This window comes from Eulemur rufifrons, chromosome 1 (genome assembly GCF_041146395.1).
Source record: "Eulemur rufifrons isolate Redbay chromosome 1, OSU_ERuf_1, whole genome shotgun sequence".
In the NCBI taxonomy this organism is placed as follows: domain Eukaryota; kingdom Metazoa; phylum Chordata; class Mammalia; order Primates; family Lemuridae; genus Eulemur; species Eulemur rufifrons.
This window is the reverse complement of record NC_090983.1, coordinates 79,199,199-79,215,211: the sequence shown is the minus strand read 5'-3', so window position 1 is coordinate 79,215,211 and position 16,013 is coordinate 79,199,199. Positions and strand designations below refer to the sequence as shown.

Genomic DNA, 16,013 nt, shown 5'->3' with positions numbered 1-16,013 from the left:
TTTTTTCCTCTCTTGCTGCTCTGCTATCTGTGGCCTTGACCTCAGAATCCAAGAAGGTGGCAGCTGCATTTCAAGCAGTGGGAAGCAGGTAGGGACAAAGAAGACATGTGTGCTCTCCCTTGAGGAAGGTCTCGGAGGTTGCCTCCTAACATGTCCATCTAAGCCCCACGGGGCTTGGGTGTGTTGGGTCATGGCCCCACCTATCTGCAAAAAAGACTGAGTGTAAAATACAATTTTTATTCTTGATAGCCACATGCAAAGCTAACAATTCTACTACTATAAAAGGAAAATAGAATGGAACTTAGGGCACAGCTAGCTTTGAGTTTAAAGTGAAGATATAATTTTGAGAGCGTCATCAACATTTAGGTAATAGTTGAAACTGCGGGTGTGGTATTATCTAGGCATCATATCTAGAATTAGAAGAAGTTTGGTATAAATAAAATGTTAAGCATTGGCAAAGAAAGTAGAACTCTAGAAAAAGTCAGAGACAGAAGAACAAGGAAAATGAGGTGTTCTAAAACCAAGAGAAGAGAGGCAGTCGAGAAAATTAGAGAACTTGCCTTCATAAAGCCTTAGGGACTGCGTGATAAGCCTTACATTTGAGCGGTTAGAAGAGCTTTATTCCATTGCCTGAACTTTAACAGCTTCATTGGAATGGGGGTGGGAGGGACTGTATTCTTCTGGGTGTAATTGAAAATGAAGTTTTTAAAGTGCTTTTCCAAGAAACCTTACTGTGAAAGGAAAACACCGTTGTTAACAAGAGATGAAAAGAAATGAATGAATGTCTTTTTCTTAAAGAAGGTAGGGGCTTGATTATGGTTATAGATTGAGAAAGTGAAATTTTGAGATAAAGGGAGACAGACAGATAAACGTGAATGTGATTTTTGGCCATTTAGAGTCCATATTTGATGTGTTGTCTGCCTCCATCTTTTTAAGCTCAGGGAAACAAAGATCCTAAATTGCTGAATACAATCTTTGCTTGCTCTCAAAAGATGTATTTTCCCCAGTGTCCACAGTCAACATAAGTCAGATTAAGATTCCATGAAGAAATTTCAACGTCCCACCCAGCTACTCCGTACTTTTAGCAGTGTGTTACCAGGCGTAGCTCAGCCGTGAGACAAAGGATTGGGAATAGAAAGAGTCTAATCAGGAGACTTTAGACTTTCACCTTTGCTTGGGGCTGTGTTTAGTCTTTCCTGTCCTGTGAACTCTTTCCTCAGGGGATTTTACCCTCAAAGGTGTGGACAATTCCTTTTTGAATCTTCAAAATATGGAGTGTCTTCCATCAGATGCCATCCCGTTCATCATTCTAGGCCTCCAAGAGGACTAACGGATTCAAAATTAGACAAAAATATATAAGGAGTGTGTGCAAGTGGACTATAGTGATCATGCATTTTTCTCCATCTTCTTCCAGAAATTATAGGAATTATATTCAAAGTCCAAGGAGCTTGCTGGGAACATAGCCTTGTATCCCTGTAAAGAAAAAGGACACGAGTATCCCTTAGGACAACACCAGGAAATTTAATGTTATCAGGCACATAAAAAATTCTTCACTCATTATATTCTGAATAATAGTAAAAAGAATAATGCAGACTTTAGTAAAATGCACAAATCACACAGATCTATGGATTTCATAACATGAGCGTATCTATGTAACAAGATCCTGTACCAAGAAACAGAATATTTGCCAGCACCTGGTAAAACTGCCGTAGACCCTCTTTCAGGTATTACCCATTTCAGGTTAACCACTGTTTCTTCTATAACCAATATTTGAATATCAACTTTTAAGGTTTTATCTAAAATTCACTCCAAGCTCTTATTTATTCAATGAGCCAAACATATGGATCTGGGCTAACATGTCTGAATGTCACAACTTTAACAGATTTACAATTAAACAATTAATAATACCATAGTTGAATCATTTAAGTCAGACACAAGTAAAACTGGCCATTTTACTCTTTAATTCTCCTGTTCCTATTCACACTTTTCTTCAGCAAAGTGCAACTGGATCACATTGTTCCCAGCATTTTATTTATTTATTTTTATTTTTCATCCTAAAATCTGTTCTTACCCACCCATCTATGAACTTATCTCTAATTTCAGAGGGAATGGTAGAATGGTCTCTTTTCTAATGACAGAAGTACAAAATAAATAACTTGTTCATTAGAAGAGTTTATTAATATTTTTATTTAAATTTATATTATATAACCATTTTGGTTTTTTTTGTTTTTTGTTTTTTTTTTTGGTGTGCACTCTGAGTTTTAACACGTTTAGAATCATATGAACACATCTCCTCACAGTATATAGAAAGTTTTCATCATCCCCCCAAAAACTCCATACTGGAGTTTTTTACAAAATCAATCTCTCCACTACACCCCTGACCCCTGGAAATCACTGATCTATTTTCCATCCCTATAGTTTTATCTCTTCCAGACTGTCATACAAAAGAAATCGTATACTGTATGTACTCTTTGGAGACGAGCTTTCTTTACTCGATGATGCCTTTGATGTTAATCAAAGTTACTTCAAAAAAAAAGGTTCCTTTTTAATGCTGAACAGTATTCTAGTCTAGGGATAGACTACAGTAGTATGTTCATTCACTCAGTAAAGTACACTTGTGTTGTGTCCAGTTTTGGTGATCATGAATAGCTACTGTAAACATTCATGTACAGGATTTTTTGTGAATGTAAGTTATCAAACTTTTTTTCTTTTTGGTCAAAGGTCAGATAGTAAAGATTCACTCTTGACAGGCCTCATATTCTTGCTCTATTTTTCCTTCTTCTCTGCCTTATTTTTATTCCTCCATTTAAAAATGTAAAAACATTCTTAGCTTGCAGGCCATACAAAGCAGGTCATGGGCTTGATTTCGAACACAAGCCACAGTTTGTCAAACCCTGCTTTAGTATACTGCAAGTTGATTGCTGATGAGTCATATTACAAGTGTATTTTTAACTGCCAAACTTTTCCAGAATGACTCTGCTATTTTGTATTTTGCATTCCCACCAGCAATGTATGGGAGTATCTATTGTTTCCCTCCTTCGCCCCCAGTTGATATTGTCAGGTTTTTTGTTATTTTGTTTTATTTTTTAGCCATTCTAATATCTAATATTGTAGAAGCATCTTATTTTGGAATTTATGTGCATTTTCCTAATGGCTAATTCACTTAAGTATTAATCGTTTCGTATGCTCATGTACTATCTGTACTTTAAAGAAACGGTCACTTAAATCTTTTGACCATTTTTCAACTTCAGTTGTTTTTCTTATTGTTGAGTTTTAGGAGTTCTTTGTACATTCAGAATACAAGTGATTTGTTCAATAAGTGATACAAAAATATTTTTTCCCAGTCCTCTCAATAGCGTCTTTCAGCGAGCAAATGATTTTAATTTCCTTTTTATTTTCCTTTTATGGATTGTTTTTGGTACCATGTCTAAAAGCACCTCACCTAACCGCAAGTCCTAAAAACTTCTTTGGCCCATGCTTTATTTAGAAGTGTGTTGCTTAGTTTCCAAGTATTTGTGTCAGGTTTTGATCTGAAATGTAAGTTCTTAGCGGGCTCATGGCCAAAGAATGACCAGACACACCAGAGTAAGGCAAGCATGAAAATGAGGTTTATTGAGGAAAGAAAGACAGGATTATGGGGCAAAAGCAAGATATAGGTTTATAAAGCATGATACATAGCCACAAATGATGACTGGACCCATTGTCACAGCAAAGGGAGAGCAAAAGGAAAGGCACAAAAAGGACTTGGTTATGGTTTGTGTCTTGTTTTATAGTGCCCAGTTTGAGACCTCCCTAGTGGCTCAGACATCACCATGGAACCACTTTGATTGGACAGTCGGAGTTGCATTACTATGCATGTGGATTGTTCTAGGTGAATTTCCTGACTGTATGGTATCTATGTGGCTTGGCCCATGGGCTAGAGAGTCCTCTGCATTCTTTTGCAGCTGGTGCACTAAGTTATTTATGATTGACAGATTTGTAGGGTATTTCTTCCTCCCACAGGTATGGAGAGGATTAGGGTGGGCAATTGCACCAAAGCAACAGAACTCACTTTTGTGCCTAGGAGACCCAGAATCCCTCACTATCTACCTAACATTTGGACATATTTCAGTTTTCATTTTATTATTGATTTCTAGTTTAATTCTATTACGGTTAGTGAACATCTGTTGTATACTTCAGTTATTTTAAGTTTGTTAAGGTTTGTTTTTGACTCAGGACAACGGTCTGTCTTGGTGAACTCTCCATGTGCATTTAAAAGAATATTTATTCTGCTATTGTTTGTTAGAGTGTTCTACAAAAGTCAATTACATCCATTTGTTTCATGTTTTTCAGTTCTGGGGCTTATTGGTCTAGTGATAAAATTTTGACCTGGTAGTCTTAGATTTAGGGACATAATCATATATCTCAGGTAAACACCATTCCAAATTGCTGAAATTCAATTCAATATTTTCAACAAAAAGTTAATCATATTAGTACCCCAATTATTAAGATTGGGATAATTTTACAATTATACACTTCTTACCCACCAAATTCATATTAAATGTTCATCTTCTTCTTGGAAATACCAGAGATCCAAATAATCAAAACACAAATGAAACAAACACAGCTGGAATCTCTATGCTTTCTATTACTAATTATAATGCAATCAGTAACAATTTAATATTCACTAATCTGCAAAAACGTTGTATAGCTTTGGAACAGGGTTTTTTTCTTTTCTTCTTTTTATTTATTTATTTATTTATTTTTATAGAGACAGAGTCTTGCTCTGTTGCCCAGGCTAGAATGCAGTGGTGTCATTGTAGCTCACTGCAACCTCAAACTCCTGGGCTCAAGCAATCCTCCTGCCTCAGCCTCCCAAAGTTCTGGGATTACAGGCGTGAGCCACTGTGCCCAGCTTCTTTTTTTCTTTTCTCTTAAATTTGATAAAGGAGTTCCTGGTTTAGGAAAAATAAAGTAAAATTAACTTAGATTCCTCAAATGAACAGTCACACTACGGTAAAATTTTAGCCTAGGATTTCTAATCAGAACAGCACTCTAATAAATGCATCTAGAATATGGTCTTTTGGTATCACCGTTTTATACACATACAGAGGAAAATAACTTTCAGAATGAATACAGAATACGTTTCTTATAGGACCTAATTTCTCTGAAATATTTTTTCTGTCTTTTTTCTTTTTTTCCTACACATCTAGGCCTTGAAAATTCTAGCAATCACAACCACCAATCCCTGGATATTGCCTTTCAAAGCAGCTTTTGAGCATTTGAATGCTCACTTAAATGATAGGCCACAGCTTTGATTCAGTTTTGATTCTTTATACCAAGCTTGGAGTCTTGGACTTCTCCTAAAGTCTGAACACCAGGAAGTGGTATTCCCTAGTTCAAGAAAAAAAAAATATATATATATATATATATATATGTATATACACACACACACACACACACACACATATATATCTCAATTTAAACTAAACCATTTTTAAAAAGAAAGAGCATTTACTTTAAAAAAAATTTAAAGCAGAATATGTTAGAAAGCTAGTTTTTCATTCTAAACTCAAATACCTAACTAATAATGGTCCAACAATAGCATTAATTATATGGAGAGAATTTTAAAAATTTTGCAATGCTGAAATTAAATGGGTGGAAATACTAACAGTTCCATTGAATGCTGGTTTTATATATATATATATATACACACACACACACACACACACAGCAACCACCTTGGAATACATATCACAGATACACACTGGCATCTGATAAACAAATTCATTAGCATTTGAGTTCCTTTTCATAATAATTTTATTTTATAAAATATTGTTTACACAGACAAGCCATTTAAAAAATCTCTGGAACTTGCATTTGCTTTTCCTTCAAACCATAGTGTTACTTCTAGGTTTCCTCTTTCATTTTCAAAAAGGAAACAAAAATAAAGTTACTTTATAGTTCTTGTATTAAACCTAAACTTGATTTTCAATGAGAATTTGTTTATTGAAAGAGAGAGAGAGAGAGAGAGAGAGAGAGAATGAGAATGGGGGATGGAGTTGGAAGTGTACTGAGATTTTTATTCTTTTAGCTCTTGGGGCACCTGGGCTGGGCCCTTCACCTCTGTTCTAAAGTGGCCTTTCTGGTTTATTACAACAGTATAATTTTCCATGTGTTTTATCAAGTGAAAGGGGTTGGAAAGTTTTACTCTAGAACGATTACACATGTATTTTATAACTGTATCTTAAAATATTTAAAGTGCACTTAATTAAATCTTAAATTACAGTAACCACATGCTATATAAAGTTGAAAGTAAGCTACCTCCTGTGACCTTGGGTAACATAATTAAACTTGCATAGTCTCAATTTTTGTTTTATTGTTTTTTGTTTTCAGTGAATGGATTAAGTGCCAGGGCTTCTGAAGTGAGTCCATATAGAGAATTTGTTTGGGGATTTTTGAAAAATGCCTATGCTTGCTGGGTGCAGTGGCTCATGCCTGTAATCCTAGCACTTTGGAAGGCTGAGGCAGGAGGATTGCTTGAAGCCAAGAGTTTCACACCAGCCTGGGCAACATAGCAAGACCCCATCTCTATGAAAAATAAAAAAATTAGCTGGGCATGGTGGGACTCACCTGTAGTCCTAGCTACTTGGGAAGCTGAGGCAGGAGGATAGCTTTAGCCCAGGAGTCTGAAGTTGCAGTGACCTATGGTTGTGTCACTGCACTTCAGCCTGGGCAACAGAGTGACACTGCCTCTAAAAAAAAAAAAAAAAAAAGTGCCTATGCCCAAGCCCTACACCAGAGAATGTAAATTAGAATCTTTGAGTCAAGTCCAGGCACTGGGGTTTTTTTCAAGCTCCTGATGTCATAGATCAGTAGGGAAATCCAAATGAAATATATAAAGATCTATTTTCTATTTATATATTTTTAAAAATTATTGCATAAATATAACACATGATCATAACCATTTTAAACATACCTATATGTGCATGATTTTAAAATAAATAGCAGTTTATTTCTTTAAACACAATATCTGCTACTGGTTTCTAACAATGTATTTCCAATTGGGGTCATATTTGGCCAACTTTGATGAAATTAATGGGATGTGGATGCTCCAAACATTTAAGTGTTTTTTTTTTTTTTTTCCCCTGTGGTGGAAGGCATCATAGTAGGAAATCTATATATGTAGAAGACAAAAACTTGTACACAAAGGCTTGAAAATAGTTGCAACTCAAAATTAAAAATAGCTTCATTAGGGCCAGGAGAGGTGGCTCACACCTCTACCACTGTGGGAGGCCAAGGAGGGAGGATTGCTTGAGGCTAGGAGTTTGAGACCAGCTTGAGTAACATAGCGGAATTTCTTTTCTACAAAAAATTTAAAACTTAGCCTGGCATGATGGCACTTGCCAGTGGTCTCAGCAACTCAAGAGGCTGAGGCGGGAGGATCACTTGAGCCCAGGAACTCGAGACTGCAGTGAGCTATGATGCACCGCTGCACTCCAGCCTGAGCAACAGAGTGAGATGCTGTCTACAAAACAAGCAAACAAACCAAAAGTTTCGTTATTATGCCAACAACGAATATATTAATGAGGCACACATGCATACTTCATTTTGTTGTGCTTTGCTTTTTTGCACTTTACCAATACTGTGTTTTTTTTACAAATGGAAGATTTGTGCCTACCCTGCCTTAAGCAAGTCTATTGGCACCATTTTTTCAACAATATGTTCTCATTTCACATCTATATGTCACATTTTGGTAATTCTCACAATATTTCAAATTTTTTCATTATTTTTTCATTGATGTACAGGGTCTCACTCTGTAGCCCTGGCTAGAGTGCAGTGGCATCATCATTAGGTCACTGTAACCTCAAGTTAGACCTTGGCTTAAGTGATCCTCCCACCTCAACCTCCTGAGTAACTGGGACTACAGGCATGTGCCACCATGCCTAATTTTTGTGTTTTCTTGTAGAGATGGGGGGTCTCACTATGTTGCCCTGGCTGGTCTTGAACTCCTGGCCTTAAGTGATCCTCCCTCCTTGGCTTCCCACAGCACGTGGATTATAGGCTTGAGCCACTGTACTCAGCTTTTTTTCATTATTACTATATCTGTTATGGTAATCTGTCATCAGAGAGCTTTGATGTTATTGTTGTTGTTTTAAGACATCATAAATCACACCTATATACGACTGTAAACTTAATTGGTAAATGTTGTGTGTGTTCTGTCTGCTCCACAGACCAACCATTCCCCTATCTTGCTCCCTCTCCTCACACATCCCTTTTCCCTGAGACACAACTATATTAAAATTCAGCCAATCAATAACCGTACAATGGCCACTAAGTATTAAAGTGAAAGAAAGAGTTGCATATCTCTCACTTTAAATCAAAAGCTAAACATGATTAAGCTTAGTGAGGAAGTCATGTCAAAAGCTGAGACAGGCTGAAAGCTAGGCACTGATGTCAAACAGCCAAGTTGTGAATGCAAAGGAAAAGTTTTAGAAGGGCATTAAAAGTGCTACTCCAGAGAACACACGAAGGCTAAGAAAGCAGAACAGCCTTCTTGCTGATATGAAGAAAGTTTGAGTGGTCTGGATAGAAGATCAAAGCAGCCACAACATTCCCTTAAACAAAGCCTGATCCAGAGCAAGGTCCTAACTCTCTTTAATCCTGTGAAGGCTGAGAGAGAGAAAGAAGCTGCAGAAGAAAAGTTGGAAGCCAGTAGAGGTTGGTTCATGAGGTTTAGGGAAAGAAGCCATCTCCATGACATAAAAGTTCAAGGCCAGGCCACAAATGCTGATGCAGAAGCTGCAGTAAATACCCTGAAGATCTAGCTGCACAAAACAGCAGATTTTCAGTATAGAAGAAACTGCCTTCTTTGGAAGAAGTGGCCATCTGGTGCTTTTACAGAGAGAGAAGAGAAGTCAATGCCTGGCTTCAAAGCTTCAAAGGACAGGCTGACCCTCTTGTTAGGAGCTAATGCAGGTGGTGATTTTAAGATTAAGCCAATGATCATTTACCATTCTGAAAATCCTAGGGCTTTAAGAATCATGCTAAATATACTCTGCCTGTGCCCTGTGAAGGGAACAACAAAGCCTGGATAAGAGCACATCTGTTACAGTGGGGTTTAGTGAATATTTTAAGCCCATTGTTGAGAACTAGTCAGGAAAAAAAAAAAAGGTTCCTTTCAAAATATTACTGCTCATTGACAATGCACGTAGTCCCCCAGGAGCCCTGAGGGAGATACACACGAGGTTAAAGTTGTTTTTATGCCTGCTAACAAAACATTCATTTTGAAGCCCATGGATCAAGGAATGATTTCAATTTTCAAGTCTTATTATTTAAGAAATACATTTCATGAGGCTATAGATGCTATAGTGAGTGATTACTCTGATAGATCTGGACAAAGTAAATTGAAAACCTGGCTAGAATCCACCATTCTACAATAGACGCCATGAAAACATTTGTGTTTCATGGGAGGAGGTCAAAATATCAACATTTATAGGAGCTTGAAAGAAGTTGATTCCAACCTACATGGCTGATTTGAGGGGTCAAGACTTCAATGGAGGAAGTACATGCAGATGTGGGGGAAATAGCAAGAGAACCAGAATTAGAAGTGGAGCCTGAAGATGGGACTGAATTGCTGCAATCTCTTGATAAAACTTGAACTGACAAAGAGTTACTTCTTCTGGATGAGCAAAGAAAGTGATTTCTTGAGGAGGAAGCTACTGCTGGTGAAGATACCACGAATGTTGTTGAAATGACACAAAAGGATTCCGTAAACTCAGTTGATAAAGTAAGGGCAGAGTTTCAGAGGATTGACTCCAATTTTGAAAGAAGTTGTGTGGATAAAATCTTATCAAATTACCTTGTGTGCTACAGAGAAGTTTTTCATGAATGGAAGAGCCAATTGAAGTGGCAAACTCCATTGTTGTCTTATTTTAAGAAATTACCACAGCCACCCCAACCTTCAGCAACCACCACCCTGATCAGTCAGCGGCCATCAACATCAAAGCAAGACATTCCACCAGCAAATAACATTACAACTTTCTTAAGGCTCAGATGATAGTTAGAATTTTTTAGCAATATTTTTTAATTAATGTCTGTACATGTGTTTTTTTAGACATAATGCTATTATGCACTTAATAAACTACAGCATAGTGCAAACATAACTTTTATATGCACTTGGAAACCAAAAAGTTCTTGTAACTGGCATTACTGCAATACGTGCTTTATTGTGGTCATCTGGAACTGAACCCACAATCTCTCTGAGGCATGCCTGGGTATCCTTTGAATTGTGAACCCAGTCAAAAGTAGTTGAGCTTAAGTTACTTCAAAAGGTATATACCTGAGAAGTTTGCTAGTTGAGATGTGGTAACTTTACCAAAAAGAGTCTGGAAATACACTGCATGAGGCAGGAGGTAGTGGGTCAGATTATACGACATCGGCCAAAGTGTGTATTCACTACTTCAGGCAACTGGAGGTTGGAGGTTTCTAACGAACTCACAAAAAGTACCTCATAAGAAAAAAAGCTAACCTGAAGGCACCAAAGCCAGAGTAAGGTTTTCTTGCTTTTCTTTCCCCTCTTAGAGGTATTAGAAGCAGCAGTAGTAAAAAAAAAAAAACAAATTAAAAAAAAAAAAAAAAAAAAAACCTCAGATAACAGTGGACATATTTCTCTGTTCCAAACTGCGTTTTTTGAATTTAAATGAGGCATGAGTGGGGGGTGGAGGGAAGCTGTGAATCAAAAGTGAGATTGATATTTTGCTTTATATTTAAGAAGTAAACATAAAATTGGTTCCCAGGTTAGGCTTGGAACATATAAACTAAAAGAGTAAAAGGATAAACAGATAAGGTCCAGAGTGATGGACAATTTTAGTGCACTAAGATGTTACTCAGAAGCAACCAAGTGAGTTTTCAGAACCCTGAACTCTATGGCAATCATATTGCAGTCTTTGCCAAGAAAGGAGACTTCCAGAAGATACAGCTCTAAAGCTGTTGACTTAAAGTGCAACGAGGGCAAGGCCTGTTTGTAGAAGGCTGAAACTCAAGAGCAAGTTTGGAATCAAGTGAATCTTTAAGCAAAGTGTTTAAAGTTTGTATTATGCCCCCTAAAAATTCATATGTTAAAGTCCTAACTCCTAGTACCTCCGAATGTTTTTACAAAAAATCACATTAAAATGAGGTCATTAGAGTGGGCCTTAATTCAATATGACATCGTGTTCTTTTTTTTTTTTTTTTTGAGACAGAGTCTCACTCTGTTGCCTGGGCTAGAGTGCCGTGGTGTCAGCCTAGCTCACAGAAACCTCAAGCTCCTGGGCTCAAGAGATCCTCCTGCCTCAGCCTCCCGAGTAGCTGGAACTCCAGGCATGCACCACCATGCCCGGCTAACTTTTTCTATATATTTTTAGTTGTCCGGTTAATTTCTTTCTATTTTTTAGTAGAGATGGGGTCTCGCTCTTGCTCAGGCTGGTCTGGAACTCCTGACCTCGAATGAGCCTCCTGCCTCGGCCTCCCAGAGTGCTAGGATTACAGGTGTGAGCCACCGCGCCCGGCCAGACATCGTGTTCTTATAACAAGGGGAAATGTGGAGACAGACAGGTGTACAGGGAAAACACCACATGCACAAGGAAATGGCCACCTACAAACCAAGGAGAGAGACCTAGAACAAATTCTTCCCTCACGGCCCTCAAAAGGAAGCAATTTTGCCAACTACTTGATTTTGGACTTAGGCTTCCAGAACTGTGGGACAATACGTTTCTCTTGTTTAAGCTGCCCAGTTCATGGGTCTGTGTTACAGAAGTACTAGCAAACTAATCCAGAGAGCTTGTACCATGAAGCAAGTAGTCCCAGCTTAAAAGGAGGGCTTCCAGAATGTGGAGACTGGGTTGATGGAGGGAATTTATGAATTTTTTCAACATGCCTAACTGTGCCAGAATTTGAGGAGTAACTCTTGGACAGGGCTCAACAAACTTTTTCTTTCTTTTTAATAGTTATAAAGTTCTGTGAGGTCACTGCCACATTTACTTGTTAATGAATTATCTATGACTTTTCTTATGCCACCATAACAGAAATGAGGCACTGCAGCTGAAGTATGTATTAACTGATTCAGGGAACTGGAGATTGGAGATCTCTAGTGGGGAGGATGTAGCCTGCAAAGCCCTGAAATATTTAATCTCTGGCTTTTTATAGAAAAGGTTTGCCTTGCCTTTCTTAGAACAAGAATACTGCTTGGAAATCCTGCCTGCTGGGGATTCATAGAACAAATGCAGCAAACGGTCTCATCTGGACACAAAACCACAGGATACTCAGATGATGACATCTTTCTGTTTCCCAGAGTAGATCTGAACAGTGTGGATTAAGAAGAAGAAATTGAGGTCACTTACCCACTTCTTTCTCCCAAGAATAAGATGGAGACAAACCCAACGGAGGAAAATCTTCCAGAGAACAAGACACGAAGGCACTGAAAGAAAAAGGTGGAAAATGGTGCCTGCAAGAAGAGTTAGTTAGTGACTGTCATGAGGCATTATGACTTAACCAAAATGTTGGGACCCACAAACATGGCACGTGTTAATCAAACAGAACTTTACTTTGAAAAGGGAGGTTACAGTAAAGCTCTATGACCTTTGTGAAAAGGCCACTGAAGTGAGGGAGAAAACCAAGAAGACCATTGAGAAACTGCAAAAACGTATGCGCTAATTGGCAACACCTACTTCAAAGAAAAGAAATATGACAATACCATCATTTCTACAATAACTATTTTGGTAGAACATCATACCCTAATATGCAGAAAAAAGAAATTGTTAGCACTACAGACAGAAAATATCCTGAAGGACAGGAATGACTTGTGTATATCAATTCTGACTTGGCTTTGGAAGGAAAGGATAAATACAATAAATGCTTCAGAAAGGGCACTCTCCCTCAGTTTATAGGCATGAAACAATTAAATAAACTGACTAATACAATCTATAAGAAGTTGAGTTGTGTAAGAGTCAGGCAGCTGGCACTGTGGCACTGAAGAACTGGGAAGTGTGTCTGCACCTAGAACCCAAATATTCTCAAGAGTTGTACAGAGAAAGCAAAGTAGCCATGAAAGATATGGATGTATTCCAGAAGGCTCTAGACTTGGACTCTAGCTATAAGGAAGCAAGAGATGACTATCCTCCTTAATGATTGATGAGACAATAACAATTGACATGACCACCTGGAGGATCAGAAGCCCTGAGTCCTATGTGACCCTGAGGTATAGCAAATAATGAGTACCCTGGCCAAGAGGACCCTTCTGGTGCACATGTGCAAACAATATTTACACCTCTTTTATAAGTCTTTATAAAGATGCTTTATAAAGATGGCTTTAAAAAATGCCAACGAAGAAGAGGCACAGTATCTATAAAAGTGATGAAGTTGACATAGATGGTATGTCTTGAAAAGATTTTTAAAGGTTTAAGTAGTATGAAGTAAAGACCAATATAGTACAAAATGATTCCAATGAAATATCAGCAAGAAGTGTAAATCTTTTTTTCCCATAGAATTAAGAGAAAACTCAGTTGTTTACAACTGTGATTGTAAATGTGTGCATTCCTTGATTGTGTTTTAAGAACATGGGTTGGTATGTTTGTAGTCAGGGGTGACTTGTAAGAGACAAATCACCGAAGTTCTTATTTATTTGAATAAGAAGTAAATATAGAGAACGATCTCTGCCTATATATACATTAATTCTATACATGTATGTATAGACAGAGGATGAAAAAAAGTATAAATCCAATACATCTGTTTGAGCTATGTAAATAATTTCTTTAGATTTTTAAATTTTACCACATCTACAACAGTAGTTAATGCAAATGGTTAGTACTTGCTTAAATTCTGGTAACTTTCTAATATGATTAAATTGACTAATGTATTTCTTATAAAAAAATCTATTTTTAACTTTTTTCTATTGCTTTTGGCTATTTATGCTTGGAAGTAGTTGCTAATTTAGATTTCCTAATGGAGCTCAATAAACATGAAAGATCACTACAATAGTCTCTTATAGCTTTAAAAAATGCAAAGGTTTACTGATTTTTCAGAGAACCTGATGTTACCCCTGGGAGTAATTATTAGGTATTTATTATCTTTCTTTGAGTTAATTTTGTTAATTGTTTGTCCCACATTAACAATACAAAATGGAAGAATGTTGATTCAATAAGCATTTTTTTTTTATGTATTTTCTTCTGTTCCAGTTGATTTATCTTTAGTGAACAAGGATGAAAATGCCATCTATTTCTTGGGAAATTCTCTTGGCCTTCAACCAAAAATGGTTAGAACATATATTGAAGAAGAACTTGATAAGTGGGCCAAAATGTAAGTATTATTTTAAAAGCCGCTGCTCCACATTCATACAACAATTTTAAAAATCACACTAGGTTGTTTAATATTTGGAAAGTTGCATAACAGAATCCTTGGATTGTACAGTTGTCCTCTGTATCCATGGTGGATTGCTTCCAGGACCTCTCTTGGATTCCGAAATCCACAATGCTCAAGTCCCTGCAGTAAAATGGTATAGTGTTTGTGTATGACTCACACATCCTCCCATATACTTAATTTTTATTTATTTATTTTTTTAGACAAGGTCTCACCCTATTGCCTGGGCTAGGGTGCAATGACGTCATCATAGCTCACTGTAACCTCAAACTCCTGGGCTCAAGCGAACCTTCTGTCTCAGCCTCCCAGGTAGCTGGGACTACAGGCGTACCGCCACACCCAACCAATTTTTCTATTTTTTTCTGGAGACTGGGTCTCGCTTTTGCTCAGGCTGGTCTCAAAACTCCTGACCTCAAACAATTCTCCCTCCTCAGCCTCCCAAAGTGCTGGTATTACAGGCATAAGCCACCATGCCCAGCCCTCCTGTACACTTTAAATCATCTCTAGATTACTTATAATACCTAATACAGTATAAATGCTATGTAAATAGTTGTTATACTGTATTGTTTAGCAGATAATGACAAGAAAAGAAAGTCTGTACATGTTCTGTACAGATGCAACCACCCATTATTTTTCCTCAAATATTTCTGATGCCTGAGTAGTTGAATTCATGGATGTGAGACCCAGGGATACAGATGGCCAACTATACTTTAGGGCAGGGAGGAACCTTAGTGATCGTGCTGTTCAATCCTCTGATTTTATTGATGAAATAACTGAGGATCAAAATAAGGTCACATGGCTGGTTAGTGGCAGAGTCAAGAGTAAAACTTTTAAAATATCAAACCTTTAAGTCCTTCCCTTACGTTGACACTTCTAAATCATATGGAATTATTCTATTTTATGTCTTCCATGACTAAAGAAGGAGTTAATAGTCAGGATTTTTGTTCTTTTATGATTAGTTCTTAGCTAAGCTATCAATACTTTTCTTTTTATAAATAAGGAAACAAAAATTGTTGAGAAAGGCAAGAGGTCTAGTAAAGCAGACAGCATTTCTCTCCCCAAGCGAACCCATGATTTATTGAGAAAGATGCTCTGTTTTCATTTAGCTAAGCTGATTTGCACCAATCGTGAGAATGTCTCAATCAGAACCGTTTTTTCTCCATCACTTTTGTTCTACTTTCAATCTTCTGACTGCGGAACTCCTCTCACTCTCTCCCTACCCGAACCCTCTGCAAGCCCAGTCTTCCCAGCCACATTGATTAGCTCTCCCTCAAAGTCATTACTCTTGGGTAGGCCGTTTGAAAGTATCTCTTTTTATTTTTATCAGTTTCATGTTCTTAGCTGTATTATAAAGCCCTTAAAGAAACTAAGCCACTCATAGGTATTTTCTCTTTCCCCAGTAATTACTGATAAAGTTGAAACTAGAAATATCTTTAATGTTTTAAACATTTAAATATCTTTAAATGTTTAAAATATTTAAAATAGCCAGAGATATTTTTTAAATATTTTCTGATTTGTTGATACTTAGAAATCCATATGGAAATGAGCCAAACTTGAAGGTCAGGTAATAAAATGTCAGAAAGATGAAACCAAACCAAATAAGAATTCTGGAGGTGAAACGTTTGGCTCTCATAAAAATT

The 16,013-nt window shown here is 37.2% G+C and overlaps 1 protein-coding gene across 2 annotated transcripts in view; it reads left to right on the top strand.

The window, feature by feature from the left end:
• Positions 1–16,013, top strand: part of KYNU (kynureninase) — a 139,669-nt gene that overhangs the window by 24,264 nt on the left and 99,392 nt on the right. For both annotated transcript variants that reach the window (XM_069473018.1, XM_069473027.1), the window contains exon 3: positions 14,193–14,313. In XM_069473018.1, coding sequence (XP_069329119.1) covers positions 14,193–14,313 — 121 coding nt within the window. The remainder of the gene's footprint in view (positions 1–14,192; positions 14,314–16,013) is intronic.